The 16,944-nt window shown below is 40.8% G+C and overlaps 1 protein-coding gene across 1 annotated transcript in view; it reads right to left on the reverse strand.

The window, feature by feature from the left end:
• The window catches only part of CUBN (cubilin), a 365,663-nt gene that overhangs the window by 68,018 nt on the left and 280,701 nt on the right, over nucleotides 1-16,944 (reverse strand). The window contains exons 55-59 of the mRNA XM_040352464.1: nucleotides 15,828-15,984; nucleotides 10,010-10,159; nucleotides 5,058-5,246; nucleotides 2,945-3,074; nucleotides 163-380 (exon numbers count right to left, since the gene is read on the reverse strand). Coding sequence (XP_040208398.1) covers nucleotides 163-380; nucleotides 2,945-3,074; nucleotides 5,058-5,246; nucleotides 10,010-10,159; nucleotides 15,828-15,984 — 844 coding nt within the window. The remainder of the gene's footprint in view (nucleotides 1-162; nucleotides 381-2,944; nucleotides 3,075-5,057; nucleotides 5,247-10,009; nucleotides 10,160-15,827; nucleotides 15,985-16,944) is intronic.

The raw sequence follows: 16,944 nt of genomic DNA on the forward strand, positions 1-16,944 counted from the left end.
CAGATTTCAGTTGATTGTGAAGTTGAAGTGTGTGTGTGGTCCTTCAAACACCAGAGACAATCAAGGCCCCCGATGCCAACGATTACCAGTAAGTCACTCAGATCCAATCCACTGCTTTTCTGCATTACCATTCTACTGAGTCTTGTACATATAATTTCTTACCAAGTGTCTGTCTAAATGAGGCTCTCCATCCTCCAGCAGTTCCGACAAAATCGGTATGGAACACCAGGAACAAATTATTGTTTTGGCTCTTTATTATTGGAGGCAGGGTTTTCCCACAGAATCTGCCTAGCAGAGGAGCGTAGATGTCCGAACCATCATAGACAGCAACATAATCATATCGGCAGCTTGAGGAAGCCTCTAAGTCAAAACTATTAAACCTGTAAACAGATAAAAATAAACCAATTTGTGTGACATAATAAACTAATAAAAGTGGTTTACAGTGGATGTAAACCTCTTATATACCCAATATAATGACTGGCCGGCCACACATGATACACAAGTAAAATGCGCATGAACCAAATTACAACAATAATTTCTTGATACACAGAGATGAAACAAATCCTCCTACATAAGTTTTACTTGTTTTTCTGCAGTCTTCTCCACACCCATTTAAAGTCTAGTATACATACAGCTTGTCTGAGCTGACAAAAAAAGGAGGCGGGGAGCTGAAATTACACTCTGCAGAGCTCAGTGAAGAGAGTTGTGAGAGCTGATTGGAAGGAAGGGACCCTCCCTCCCCTTCACACAGCACACAGGAACAGAGCTGGGGCTGTCAATCAGATGGAGGTCCCTCCCCTGTCACCTTTATTTCTCTGAAAACTTATCAGAAGTGATTCAGGTTGATAGCAGAACAATGAGGCAGCTGACAGAAATTACACTCAGTGCTTTTAATTGAGACAAGTACACACTATAGAGGGAAATGCTTTGTTCATATTTCATGTCTGATGTTTACAACCACTTTAAAGTGGAATTCAACGATAGAACTACCTAAGCTTGAAGCTGTTCCCCCTTCTAAGGCTGGGTTCACACTACGATTTTCCCGTCCGTCAGCCGCATACGATTTATATGAAAAAACGTATGCGGCTGAAACGGACGTAAACGTATGGAACCGCACATATGTGCGTTTTCCATTGACTTTAATGTTAAAAAAAACGTATGCGTTTGCCATACGGTTTCAAAAACGGCCGCAAAACCGTGGTTGAACACGGTTTTGCGTACTGTTAAAAAACGTTTTGCCAGCAAATCGCACGCACCCGGATGCATCTGAGTGCATACGATTTGCAATGCATTGTCTATGTATGCGTTTTCCCGTACGGGCCCGTACGTTTTCAATACTGAAATCGTATGCGGCTGACGGACGGGAAAATCGTAGTGTGAACCCAGCCTAACTCTGATATTAACTACCCTGTAGAAGGAAGATGCTTATACTTAACGGTACCTATTCTCAAGGTGCTTCAGTCCGGTCAGGTGATCTCCCTTGTGTTAGCCAGCATCAGCTACAGGGGAGAGGAGGTAGATCTATGGTTGATGTCACCACCCTGGTTTTCCTTACAGGCTGTCCCTCTTCTCCCCTGAAGCTGGCCGCTGGGAGCCTTTCACAAGACTAGACCAAATCACCCAGAGAATAGGCAAGTATAGGCATCTTCCTATTACAGAGGAGTTAGGATAGTATATAAAAGGGGTGTGGGAGTGGTTTAAGCTTAGTTAGTACTACCCTGAACTGAAGTAGGGAGAGTTACTTCATTTTTGGAAATTTATGTACTGGCCTTGATGTAGATGGCTAAGAAGAATCTGAAAAACCTGACAAGTCCCCTTTTACCTACAGGTCTCCGAACTTTTAGTGCTAAAAATGACCCAGCCAGATCCTCCAAATGGTAATAATAGTAATGTGTGAATAATGATTTAGTATTCAAATCAATTTCTGTGCAGTTGTGGAGGGCGCTGGATCCCAGTTACAGAATGGTTACAGGGCACTGACTTCTATGCAAGTCAGTGCTATGCTCCTCCCACTCCCACTGCTAAGTCCTGCCTCCTACATCTTAACAGTCCAATGCCAGAGGCTTGTGGAGGCCCTTCCCCTTGTAATGACCATGGCAAATGGCTGAAAACAGTAGAGATTGCGCTAGCAAAGCCCCCGGGGTACATATGACTCAAACCTACCCTGTTTCTCTGAAAATAAGCCCTACCCCGAATATAAGACCTAGCGTGAGTTTCTGGGATGGCTGCAATGTAAGCCCTACTCCAAAAATAAGCCCTAGTTAAAGTCCTTGTAAAAACATGTAATCCGTTCTGTAAAAAGATTATATAAATGTGCAGTGTGTCTCCCTTTTGTAACTTTATTGTGGAAAATACCTTATTTACAGCACTGCTGGGCACTCACGTGACCCGCTGGAGCTCTTCTCCTCTCCTCCCGGCTGATGTCAGCTGTTTTTTTTTTCAATAAAACTTTATTCATCCCCTACCCACTGCAGTACTCAGAGTGGGGCTGACGTCATTGGGGATCTTGGCCCCTCCCTCTGCACTATTTGAAGTAGGAAAGAAGAGCTCCAGCGGGTCACGTGAGCGGCAAGCGGCACTGTAAATAAGGTATTTTCCACAATAATGTTACACAAAGAGACACACTGCACATGATATTATCTTTTTACAGAACGGATTACATCATTTTATGAGGTCTTTAAACAAAGGTTTATTTTTGAGATTACAGAATTTCACAATGCTGACTCCAGAGCTGACAGGGGGAGAAACTTTTTTGTACATACCATAAATAAATAAGACATCCCCTGAAAATAAGCCCTAGTGTGTTTTTTGTAGCCAGAATTAATATAAGACCCAGACTTATTTTCGGGGAAACACGGTATCAACATTTATCCAGATCTAAAATATCAGTGTAGGTGTTCTCTACATGTCCATAAATAGTCATGTTAAAGAAATGCTGACATACCCCAACTCGATAACCCTGTTCTCCTGTACGGTGATGTGGTAGGTGCAATTCATATTACTGTGGTAATCAGTGGAGGAATGTGTCGGGCTTCTTATAACTCCGTAAGTGCCGTTATATGTTCCTCCGCAAGCTGAAATGGAGGAAGAATTACAGTAGAGGTTTCCAAATCAGTTTACAATACAGAGTAATAACACCAAAATAAATTGTTATATAAAATAAAGCACCAACGAAGGAACCTGCAAGTTTTTAGTTTTTTTTGCTTCCTGTCTTGGTGACAGGGGAAGAAGAAATGAGGAGAAATCTGTTGGGGACAAAGACAACAGTGTAAACCTAACAGATTATTTTATTTTTTTCAACTTGATTTGAGCAGTCCAGGTAGTATGGGATTTATTACATTGATTTATCAAACACCATCTCTTTTATATGAAAGTTATAAAAGTAGCTATTTCTTTGATCCTTCTACTAAAGATGGAACCTTTGAGTTTTCCGATATCTGGGAATAATTATGTTGGCTGTAAGGATGAAAATGACTACAGTATAAAATACTTTAGGTTCAGGTCCAAAGAACCAGCATTTGAGGTTGCAGTTTTTATTCAAATTATCTTAATAACTAAATGTGTTTTGTTTAAGTCCATATAATGAGAGAGGTATTATGTGAAAAATAGAGCAGGATTTCGAAATTTTTAATGGGCATTTTTCTCATCGAGAAAAATGCTTTGGAGCCTACACACGACCATTTTTCACAACCAATTTAAAAAATTGAATTTTTCTCATCATAAAAAATGGTCGTGTGTACACGGCATACGTTGTGCACTCCACAAATCTGGCCTTTATGGAAGAGTGGCAAGAAGAAAGACATTGTTGAAAGAAAGACATAAGAAGTCCTGTTTGCAGTTTGCGAGAGCCATGTAAGGTACACAGCAAACATGTGGAAGAAGGTGCTCTGGTCAGATGAGACCAAAATTGAAAATTTTGGCCTAAAAGCAAAATTCTATGTGTGGTGGAAAACTAACCCTGACCCACCCTGCACACACAATTCCCAACGTGAAACATGGGGGTGGCAGCATCATGTTGTGAGGATGCTTTTCTTCAGCAAGGACAGGGAAGCTGGCCAGAGTATATGGGAAGATGGATGGAGCCACATACAGGGGAGTCTGCTAAAGACTTGAGACTGGGGTGGAGGTTCACCTTCCATCAGGACAACAACCCTAAACATACAGCCAGGGCTACAATGGAATGGTTTGGATCAAAGCATATTCATGTGCAGGGCCGTCTTAAATATTGGTTGGACCCTGGGCAAACATTTTCTTGGGCCCACATGAATTCACTTATCAACCAATTGCAGGCAGCATGGTCTCAAGGGGCAGCTGCTTTAGGCCCCACAACAATGACTGGGCCCGGGGCAGCTTCCCCTTTTGCCCTGCGTTAAAGATGGCCCTGTTCATGTGTTAGAAAAGCCCAGTCAAAGTCCAGACCTAAATCTAATTGAGAATCTGTGACGAGACTTAAAAAAATTGCTGTTCACAGACACTCTCCATCCAATCTCTAGATGTGCAAAGCTGGTAGAGACATCCCCAAAAAGACTTGCAGCTGTAATTGCAGTAAAAGGGGTTCTACAAAGTATTGACTCAGGGGGGCTGAATACAAATTTACACCACACTTTTCACATATTTATTTGTAAAACATTTTATCATTTTCCTTCCACTTTGTGTTGATCTTATCACATAAAATCCCCCAAAAATTTTTTTTACGTTTTTGGTTGCAACAAGACAAAATGTAGAAAATGTCAAGGGGTATGAATACTTTTTCAAGGCACTGTACATTATCATGTGGTATCAGCTATGAGAACCAGCCAGAGCCCATGATGGTTTGTCACTGGTCCACTTGCTATATAACTGTTTGTCTTAGTAATGCTAGAAAAGATAAAACCAGAGAAAATATATAGCTGTGTTGCTCAACACGTTTATCTATTTATTTGTATTTGCATTGATTGTTTGACCTGCACTGCATATGACTGACCACAGGATCATTGTGTTTTTTTATTAGTTCAAGGTGTTCTGTTGGCAGTGAACTCCTATGTGACCATATAAAGCAAAGTGCAGTAAATACTTACGGATCACCCGGTAGCTTGCCACAAACCCATGCATGGCAGTATCCGAATCAGTTATGAATGTAACCGACATTGTCCCTCTGCTGCTGACTGGTGCAGGAAGTGAGCTGCCGCAGAGTGTTTGCAGATGGCTACCTGTAGGGGGCACTCCGCTAAGCACTTTAACATTGTCCTTTCTGCAGGATTGGCCAACTGGAAATGAAAACATTTACAACGTTACTTAAATTTGTCATTCTACCAAATAAAATAATAATAATTAGAATACCCATTTGATTTGGCAGGTATTGTAATAAGGTTTGCATGCAAACCAACCATCAAATTCTGTAGGAGGAAGACATGGAAAGGTAAATCACTGTAGTACAGGGTGGACGGGGGGACCACGGAATTGGTTTTAGACAGGCTGAAAAACGGTTAAGATAAATCCGTTTTTTATTGTTGGCTGGGGTAAAACAAGATGAACACATCAAAGGTTTAGTAGTTCATGAGAATTTTAGGCATGTGCAAAAGGGAAAAATTAATTTTGTTTAGTTTTAATTTGTTATTTAATTAATTTCGTTAAGTTAGATTCGTTACATGTGTTAAATTCGTTTTCGGAATTCGTTAGTTTTTGACCGAATTTATATATATTTTATTCTACTCTATTCTAATATTTTTCTATTCGAATTTGAGTTCATTCTATATGAATTTCGAATTTCAGAAGATGGTTATATATTTAAATGTAATTATATATATATATATATATATATATATATATATATATATATATATATATATATATATAATTACATTTATATATATATAACCATCTTCTGAAATTCATATAGAATGAACTTAAATTCGAATAGAAAAATATTAGAATAGAGCAGAATATATATATATATATATATAAATATATATATATATATATATATATATATATATATATATATATATATATATATATATATATATATTATTCTACTCTTCTAATATTTTTCTATTCGAATTTGAGTTCCGAATTTCAGAAAATGGAAGATAGATAGAAGATAGATAGAAGAAGCCAGGTCATATTCTATTGTATTTAATTACATTCTATTAAATTCCATTCTGTTCTTTACTATTCTCTGATTTTCATTCTATTGTTTTATTATTTTATATTCTATTTTATAGTATTCTTTTTTAGAAATCGATTTATATTTTTTAGATTTTGATTCAAATTTGCTTTCAATTTTCATTCGAATTTGTTTTCGAATCTAATTGTTTTCTAATTCGATTCGAATATAATTTGTTTTCGGATTCGAATAGAAGTTGTTTTCGATGTTCGATCAAATTTCATCCGCGGGTTTTCGATTCGAAAACGTTCGTTCGGATTCGGTAATTTCGTTAATATTACAATTCGGGAATTCGCATGCATCCGAATGTCCGAATAATGAAAAATTTGTCCGAATTTCGGTTCGGAACGAAACAAAATGCACATGCCTAGAGAATTTATGAACTCAAAAACAAAAGGCCAACACAATTTCAGGGACTATAAGGTTCACCCATCATCAGGGCTTAAAGCCCGATTAAACTTTCAGAACACGAAAGGTCTGCTAAGTCTTATGCCCTACACACGATTGGATTTTCCATCGGAAAAACCTTGCATGGTTTTCCGACGGAATTCTGCTCAAGCTTGGCTTGCAGACACACGGTCACACAAAAGGTCTCTGAACTTTCAACCATCAAGTAGGCGGTGACGTAAAACACGACGAGCCGAGAAAATTAAGTTCAATGCTTCCGAGGGTCGAACTGTCGGAATTGCTACCGACGATCGGAATTTCCGATCAGAATTTTTTTTTTTCTGTCGGAAAAATAGAGAACCTGCTCTCATTCTTTTGCTGGCAGAAATTACGACAGCAAAAGTTCGATGGAGCATACACACGGTCGGAATTTCCGACCAAATGCTCTGACTTTTGTTGGCGGAATTTCTGACCGTGTGTACGCGCCATTACAGTTCATTTTCTTTAAAAGCAGCCACAGCCTGAGCAAAAAAGCCCATCTCCTGCCAGCATGCTGTAGAGAAGGACCCTTGCTCCCTGTGTGGAAGCAGTGTTCTTTCTGCAGTTGTATAGCAAACCCCTTGCAAAGTCAGAGTTTTGCTAACTGTGGATCCGACACCTTCCACCAACACTTCTCAAGGCTCCTGTTAGGAAGATTACACCTCACTTCTTATCAGAAATCTTTCCAGTGAGGGTACAGATACAAAAATGAAATTTTCAGTAGTGTGGGAAGAGCTAAAACTTTTGACAACATTTATATTGCAGTCTACGCTTTACTGTCAAGATGACGACCTCTACCTGACGTCTTTCTCTGTCACAGAGATGGGAAGTGAGAAAAAATCTCCCCAGTGGAACTAATAAGAAATAAATGTTTGACAAAATTTCTAACTGATAGCTGGCATGAGGTCACCACCCTGCCTCTCTACCCCATCCAATCAGAGAAATCCTTGTATTCATTGGAAACAGTATGGACAAGACAAGGTATTCTGTGAATGGCGACTGCGCCATGCGAGTGTTCACTATGCAGAAGGTAGCTGCTCAGCACAGGACCAGGAATACAGCAGTGATCACTGTAGTAGCAACAACTACTAAAGTGATTCTCCACTTCCACAGCAATCTCACAGGTATGGAATATATATATTTACATATTACAGCAGCAAGGTAATGTGTACATGCACAGCTCAGACCACATTTACTGCACCAACACTATGCTGTGGTGATGTGACCCCCGTGCACAGTGGCCCAGCCATTCAAACATCCAAAAAGACAGAGACCAAAAGGAAGACCAGGCGAAGATGGAAACACCTGGGACCAGCAGGAACGGTTACAGCTAGGGTTGTCTCGATATCGATACTAGTACTATCGATACTATCGATACAAGCCGCTGTCTTGTCTCCATTCATTTTCAGTGCAGCTGAGGCTGCTGAGAAAGGGGTTGGGGAATATGTGTCCCTAGTCCCTTTCCCTGTCTCAAAGGGGAGATGTCAGAGGTCTGTTAAGACCCCTGATATCTCACCATAGCCCCCAACAGGGCTGATAACAAAATAATAATAATAATAATAATAATAATAATAATAATAATAGCAATACATAATAAAAAAAATATTGTAAAAAATAACAATAAAAATAATAAAAAAACACACTGACACTGTCCACCCCCCACCCCCCACCACCTTAAAAAAAGAAAGCATTGTAAAATTTTTAAAAAATACAAAAACAAAATTGTAAAAAAATAAATAAAATACTGACACATGTGCCACTGTCACATGAGATTAAATAAAAGTATCAGTAAACGGTATTGGCGAGTACTTGGAAAAAACAAAAGTATCAGTACTTGTACTCGGTCTTAAAAAAGTGGTATCGGGACAACCCTAATTACAGCACAGTGCTGGAGGGCTCTGTTTGTCAGGTAAGTCTGCCATAATGTGCTAGTATGCAGGGCATACTAGTGTAGCACCCTCTAGTGTGCAACTAGTGTAGGTAAAAAATTTTTGTTGACTCATAGAAGTTGTGCAAGTCTGTAATTGGCTAGGGTTACTCTAGGCCAGGTTGGAGGGTTATACAGGGCAGATTATTGGTATCTCCCCCTGGTTCTAGAAGCTTGGAGAAGCTTCTGGAAGTTAGTGGGTAGAGGGTAGGAGTTCCTGACCTGTATACTTGAGGGAATCAGGCCAATCCCCAGGCAGAAGGCACTGGTAGGGACCGTATGTCCGCTTTTTTATTCATCCGTTTGCGGATGAAAAAGGGACATACATTTGTCCCTATAAGATTGCGGGTGTCAGCGGATGAACATCCGCTGACACCCGATCTCGTCCGCCTCCGCAATGATCCGATTCTGCAGACGGAAGAAAAAACCCTATTTTTCATTCCGTCTGCGGATCAGATGAACATGGACATACGGTTCGTGTTCATCCGATCCCCCCATAGGGGAGTGCGGGGACCGCCCTGTCATCCGCCGGCTCAGCTGGGATCAACGGAGCGATCCCCGCTGAACATACGGAGCATACGGAAGCGGATCATTACTGATCCGCCCCATGTGAAAGGGGCCTAAGAAAGGGATAGCCATTAACTTTGTGCAGAAGACACCCTGGCTGGCATGGGAGGATCTGCACAGTAGGAAGCCTGAACAGAGGTCTTGCCCAGTGCAGCAGGAGTCAAGGGATAGTGTGAGTACTCATCATACCCCAGGGGCATAAAAGGGCATAAAAGGTGAAATACCAGACATAGAATATATTCCAGGGAAAGCATTGTGCTAAATCCCAATCCCTTGTCCTGGGGCATTCTTCAGAGCAGCCAGGTGGGCTGGTAGTCAAAGCAGCCACGTGAGCTACAAGCATCAGAACTGTGTAAGGTTCTACTGAGGAGACACTCCTGCATACAGTTTGGGACTTTGTGCTATTCCTCTAAAGGGGACTAAGAGCTCCTGGTTCGTAAAAAGCACTTTGCCACCATCCATAGAGACTGCGATTATTTCAGAGGGAGTACAGTCCAGGATCTTTATTTTTGTGTACATAGAGAAGGATGTTTGTCCTCATCGATTGTTCTTCAAGTCAAGTTGTGTCCCATAATCCCTATACCCTATCCAAGTTGTTTCCCCCAATAGAAAAATAAAAAAAGGCATAGACAGATTTCTTGTGTCTGGATGCAAGTTGGATATGCGTGTTGCCTGGCTGGTTGCCTGGCTGTGCAGGGATAGGGGGACACAAGATTCAGCGGTTCCTGCGGGGGTAGCACTACACTAACACTTTATGGCATAACCCTGCAGGGACCCATTTTTATTTTTTATGGCGTTTAATACCACTTTAAATCTTGCTTGTTATAGTTCAAGCATTGTGTCTAAAATGTAATTTTATGATTTAACATGAACTTTAATGCTGTGTACATTGTATTACATACAAGACATTGTTCACCGATTGTCACATAGATAACAACACTCACGTTCGACTTCAAAGCTGAGGAAGGTCAAGACAATAAACATGTTATTATCAGCCTGGATGATATAGTTGCAATTCAAATTGTTGGCATATCTGTCCGGATAGTTGGGAGATACAATTCGACCACTCGGATTGGTGAAGTTACCACCACATCCTACAAGTAAAGGAAACATAAAATGACTTTAGCTTTGCAGGAAAGAGATCTTCATTTGATTTTTACAGCTGTGCATTAACCTACAATGTACCACCCAGGCCTTGAGATCTTAAACTCTTTGTTAGGACAGACAGTGTGCCCATATAATTTACAACTGACAATGAGATATGCCAGCATAGCAAAGACAGGGTTAACTATGGTAAACATAACTCCCCAGCCACTGCATAAACATTACACAAAAGGGGAAAGCTAGTTAGGAGTTTTTTTATATATTGTCAGTTAGAGTCGGTTCACACTGCAGCGGCACGACTTCGGGGGCGACTCTGCAAGTCGTCCTGAGGACGACTTCAGAGGCGATTTGCAAAATGACTTCTGTATAGAAGTCAATGCAAGTCGCCCCGAGCCGCCCCCGAAGTCGTACAGGAACCTTTTTATAAGTCGGAGCGACTTGCGTCTCTCCTATTCTAAGATCATGAGCTCTGCTGACTAGAGCAGTACAGCTCTGACTCAGAAGAGGGCACCATGGACCTCTGTAGAAAGACCACTGCTTCCAAACAGAGAGCAAGGTACATTCTCAGTTACTAAAGTATGTACCGTTCTGTACACAGAAAGCAAGAAAATTCAAGACAGGGATCCTATACATTTTATAGGCTTGCAGGTTTCTGAGATGCAGTGGAGAATGGTTACATGTTTGCTTTAAAGGACAAATTATATATAAAAAAAAGTTTTAATAAATCTTAATATAAAAAAGTTATATAAACATTTTTTTATATAAAAATGTATATATTCTAAACTTTTTAAACTGTATATATTTTATATATATTTATATACACTTATATATTTTAAACTTTTTTAAACTTATATAAAACTAAATAAAACATGTTTTCATAAATCTCATGGGTGAAATATTAAAGTACCGTATTTGCCGGTGTATAAGGCGACCGGGCATTAAAGACGACCCCCTAATTTTTACAGTTTTTAAAGATTTTTTGCCTGTATTTACCGTATAAGACGACCCCCCTTCCGAGGCTTCCGACGCTTCATATTTCTTCTTTCTAGAGCCATATTCTTCTTCCTTCTTGCTGGAGCTGGAGCCAATCACGGCGAGCGATGTATTCTATTAATGAATACAAAGCCTGCTTGGATTGGTAGAGGCTGTAACATCATCAGCCCACGCCTCTCTGACTCTCAAAGCCAATCCAAGCAGGCTACTGTATGTAGCCTGCTCGGATTGGCAGAGGTTGTTACTCCAATCCGAGCAGGCTCTGTATTCATTTGAATACGTCGCTCACCAGGATTGGCTAAGCGGTATATACTGTATGTAGCCAAAGCTACATACAGTATTACCACCAGGGCTCAAGTCCTGCGGGAACGTGTGGGAACGGAGTTCCTGCACTTTTTTTAAAGCAGGAACGCAGTTCCCTTTGCAGGACTAGAGAAGCCGAGAACAGCCGAGCCGCCCGAGCCGATCCTTCACTAAGCAGCGATGCCCAGCTCGATTTACTGTCAGGGGCAGGCGAACCTTATGACAAATGACAAAAGCTCCCAGGAGACATTGCGGCATCGAGGAAGTGACGGAATACCCGCACACTACCCGATGAATCCATATACAGGAAGTGGCCAGTAACATAAAGGATTACTAAGGTACAGTGGATAAAAAAAAAAAAAACGTGCGGTTTCGTAATTATGCATATGAGCGTATAATTTTTTTTTTTTTGGTGGGGGAGTGGATCTTGGGTGGGAGTTCCCACACTTTTTTCCCTAGGACTTGACCCCTGATTACCACACATCCAGCAGGCATCCGAGCAGCTTACCCGGCGTATAAGACGACCCCTGCTTTTTGGCCAGGTTTTTTAAGTGTAAAAGGTAGTCTTATACGCCAGCAAATACAGTATATACAAGCTTAGTAATCAGTTTCTGATGTTTGGTCCTTTTGGTCTATTAAATTTACCACTGAAAGTGTTTTATCTGTTTGATAAGTGCAAAAAAATACATGTTAATTCTGCCAGAAACCTTGTGAGCTGAAAACTTTCCTCTGCTGACTGTTATCAATTACTGTACATTGTTTTCTGAAGACTACAGAACCATGCCACTCTATGTTATGGAGATGAAAGGAGGAGGTGTTTGTTGCCCTGTCTTATGGTGACAACACTGCTTCTCTGTAAGGCTCCATGCACACTGAAGCTGATAAACTGTAGTTTATTGGCGTTTTGGCTTTTTTTTTTTTAAAGCCCATAAACTGAACTCTATGTTAGCCTATGTGCCCATGCACACATGGGCGTTTCTTAGTGTCAATGAGCTTTGGAGTTTATTGGCTTTTTTCTGAACACCCAAAATTTGCGTTCAAAGTGCGTTTTTTCGGCAGGAAAAAACGCAAAACGCTGAAAAACACTCAAAAACGCAGCGCCAGCGTTTTTTTGCATTTTTTTATCCATTAAAAAAAAAAGCTACACTGAAAAACGCTAATTAAAGCTATTGCAAAAACGCTAAAAAATGTTGAAAGGCTCCTTGCAAAGCTACTGGCGTTTTTTTTTACAGAGGTAAAGCTATTGCAAAAACGCTAAAAAAATGTTGAAAGGCTCCTTGCAAAGCTACTGGCGTTTTTTTTACAGCTTTTTTTAGCTTCAGTATGCATGGAGCCTTGATACAGTAGTGTTGTCATCTTATGACAAGACGTGTATTACTTTGGTTTAAAAATAATGTGCTGTCTCTTAAAGTGTCAAGTGTGAATCAAATAAACCAAATGATATCATTTGATATCTTACAGAAGTGTATTACTGGCAGGATCACCTGGGTAAAAAAAACTCATAAAACAAGGCAGAAACCATATTTTAAGACTTGTAGGCTGCAGCCTACAGTGCCTTGAAAAAGTATTCAAACCCCTTGAAATTTTCCACATTTTATCATGTTACAACCAGAAACGTAAATGTATTTTATTAGGACATAATTGTGAAGTGGAAGGAAAATGCTAAATGGTTTCAAAATGTTTTACAAATAAATATGTGAAAAGTGTGGTGTGTATTTGTATTCAGCCCCCCTGAGTCAATACTTTGTAGAACCTCCTTTCACTGCAATTACAGCTGCAAGTCATTTTGGGGGTGTCTCTACCAGCTTTGCACATCTAGAGAGGGACATTTTTGCCCATTCTTCTTTGCAAAATAGCTGAAGCTCTGTCAGATTTGATCTGTGAACAGCAATTTTTAAGTCTTGCCACAGATTCTCATTTGGATTTAGGTCTGGACTTTGACTGGGCCATTCTAACACATGAATATGCTTTGATCTAAACCATTCCATTGTAGCTCTGGCTGTATGTTTAGGGTCGTTGTCCTGCTGGAAGGTGAACTTCCACCCCAGTCTCAAGTCTTTTGCAGACTCTAAGGCCCTGTACACACGTCCGAGGAACTCGACGTGCCAAACACATCGAGTTCCTCGTCGAGTTCAGTGTGAAAGCCGCCGAGATCTCGGCGGGCTGACTTTCCTCATTGAACAACGAGGAAATATGAAAACATGTTCTCTTTTCGGCCCCACAAGTTCCTCGTCGGCTTCCTCGCTGAAAAGTGTACACACGACCGAGTTTCTCGGCAGAATCCAGCTCCGACCGAGTTTCTGGCTGAATTCTGCCGAGAAACTCGGTTGTGTGTACGGGGCCTCACAGGTTTTCTTCTAAGATTGCCCTGTATTTGGCTCCGTCCATCTTCCCATCAACTCTGATCAGCTTCACAGTTCCTGCTGAAGAAAAGCATTCCTACACCAGAATGCTGTCACCACCATGTTTCACAGTGGGGATGGTGTGTTCAGAGTGATGTGCAGTGTTAGTTTTCCACCACATATAACATTTTGATTTTAGGCCAAAAAGTTCATTTTGGTCTCGTCTGACCAGAGCACCTTCTTCCAAATGTTTGCTGTGTCCCCCAAATGGCTTCTTGCAAACGGGAATTCTTATGACTTTCTTTCAACAATGGCTTTCTTCTTGCCACTCTTCCATACAAGGCAGATTTGTGGAGAGCACGACTAATAGTTGTCCTGTGGACAGATTCTCCCCCCCTGAGCTGTGGATCTCTGCAGTTCCTCCAAAGTTATGGGCCTCTTGACTGCTTCTCTGATTAATGCTCTCCTTGCCCGGCCTGTCAGTTTAGGTGGATGGCCATGTCTTGGCAGGTTTGCAGTTGTGCCATACTCTTTCCATTTTCAGATGATGGATTGAACAGAGCTCAGTGAGATGTTCAAAGCTTGGGATATTTTTTTATAACCTAATCCTGCTTTAAAGGAGTTGTAAAGGAAAATATTTTTTCTGCAAGGTAGACAGACAGAATAGTGTAATAAATCTGTTCAAAAACTAGTAAATACCTATTAAATTCCTTCATCTATATCACCTCCGGCATTCTAGTTTCTGTTCTCTCATTCACTTCCTGGTTTGCATCGCTCGTTCATGTAAGAACTACATTTCCCAGTATGCATTGCGGCACGCCCAGTAATTCACACCTCCTTGAAGTCTCTAACACGTAGAGAGCGTCCTGCTGCACAGATGTAGTTCCCAGGAGGGGGTGAGCACGTTACTGACCACCGCAGTAAGTCCTCCCATCATGGTGGTCAGTAAAATCAGACAAGCAGGAAGTGAACAGAACAGAGAAGAAATAGAGCAACTTCTGAGCAAAAACGAACAATGAGGAAGTGAAAAGAGGAATGTCTGCAGGTAAAGGATGCTTATTATGAAAAAAATTGTTTTTCCTTTACAACCCCTTTAAACTTCTCCACAACTTTATCCCTGGCCTGTTTGGTGTGTTCCTTGGCCTTCATGATATTGTTTGTTCATTAAGGTTCTCTAAAAAACCTTGGAGGGCTTCACAGAACAGCTGTATTTATACTGAGATTAAGGCCCCATACACACAGGAGGATTTATCCGCGGATACGGTCCAGCGGACCGTTTCCGCGGATAAATCCTCTCGAGGATTTCAGCAGATTTTAATGCCATCGCATTGAAATCCGCGCCGAAATCCTCTGGCGATGACGTGTCGCGCCGTCGCCGCGATTATGACGCGGCGACGTGCGCGACGCTGTCATATAAGGAATTCCACACATGCGTCGAATCATTACGACGCATGCGGGGGATCCCTTCGGACGGATGGATCCGGTGAGTCTATACAGACCAGCGGATCCATCCGTTGGAATGGATTCCAGCAGATGGATTTGTTTGGCATGTCAGCAAATATTCGATCTGCTGGAATCCATCCCAGGGGAGAAATATCCGCGGAAACAGATCCGCTGGAGTGTACACACCATAGGATCTATCCGCTGAAACCCATTTGCTGGGATTTTTCAGCGGATGGATTCTATCGTGTGTACGGGGCCTAAGTTACACACAGGTGGACTCTATTTACCAATCAGGTGACTTCTGAAGACAATTGGTTCCAGATTCCAGTAGATTTTAGTTAGGGGTATCAGAGAAAAGGGGGCTGAATACAAATGCGCGCCACAAATTAAAACCATTTATCATTTTCCTTTCACTTCACAATTATGTGCCTCTTTGTGTTGGTCTATCACATAAAATCCCAATAGAATACATTAATTTGGTTGTAACATGACAAAATTTTGAAATTTTCAAGGGGTATGAATACTTTTTCAAGGCACTGTTTTACATTATTCTGTTCACAGTAATTGCTAAACTTACTGCTTGTGAAACTGGCCGAGAAGCCACTTGCAGGATCATCTTGTGACTGGAAAATTATTTTAACAATACTTCCCGGAGAGACCACAGGAGCCGGAGCAGAATCCCCACAGGCTGATAATAACAGGTACTCTTCAGTCTCTGCAGCACCACTCCAAACCTAAGCAGCATAAAGAGAGAGAATAGACCCATCTGAGATCATTTAACAGAACGCCTCTCATTATCAACTGTCTATGTTGCTTCAAAACAGCCAATGAGGTTGAAACTTGCATTGGAAAGTGAAAAGTGAAAGTTCTAATTATAATTCTAGAATAATGCTTTACCAAAACTACAATTCTATAATTGATCAATACGTTTGTGTCCTTTATCATACCCCCCAACATTTTGAAATGGGAATGAGGCACACCTACTAACAAACATATGTAGGCATAGAACACACCCCCTGCCACACCCCTTAACCACTTAAGGACCTTGGCTGTTTTTCAGATTTGGCGTTTACAAGACTAAAACAGTTTTTTTTGCTAGAAAATTACTTAAAACCCCCAAACATTATATTTATTTTTTCAACACCCTAGAGAATAAAATGTCGGTCATTGCAATACTTTTTGTCGCACCGTATTTGCGCAGCGGTCTTACAAGCGCACTTTTTTTGGAAAAAATTCACTTTTTTTAATAAAAAAATAAGACAACAGTAAAGTTAGCCCAATTTTTTTATATATTGTGAAAGATAATGTTACGCCGAGTAAAATGATACCCAACATGTCATGCTTCAAAATTGCGCCTGCTCGTGGAATGTCGTGAAACTTTTACCCTTAAAAATCTCCATAGGCGACGTTTACAATTTTCTATAGGTTGCATCTTTTAAGTTACAGAGGAGGTCCAGGGCTAGAATTATTGCTCTAACGGTCGCGGTGATACCTCACTTGTGTGGTTTGAACACCGTTTTTATATGCGGGTGCTACTCACGTATGCGTTCGCTTCTGCACGCGAGCTCGTCGGGACGGGGCGCTTTAAAAATAAAAAAATGTTTCTTATTTATTTTTATTTATTTTATTCATTTTTACACTGAAAAAAAAAATGTATCACTTTTATTCCTATTACAAGGAATGTAAACATCCCT

This window comes from Rana temporaria, chromosome 5 (genome assembly GCF_905171775.1).
Source record: "Rana temporaria chromosome 5, aRanTem1.1, whole genome shotgun sequence".
In the NCBI taxonomy this organism is placed as follows: domain Eukaryota; kingdom Metazoa; phylum Chordata; class Amphibia; order Anura; family Ranidae; genus Rana; species Rana temporaria.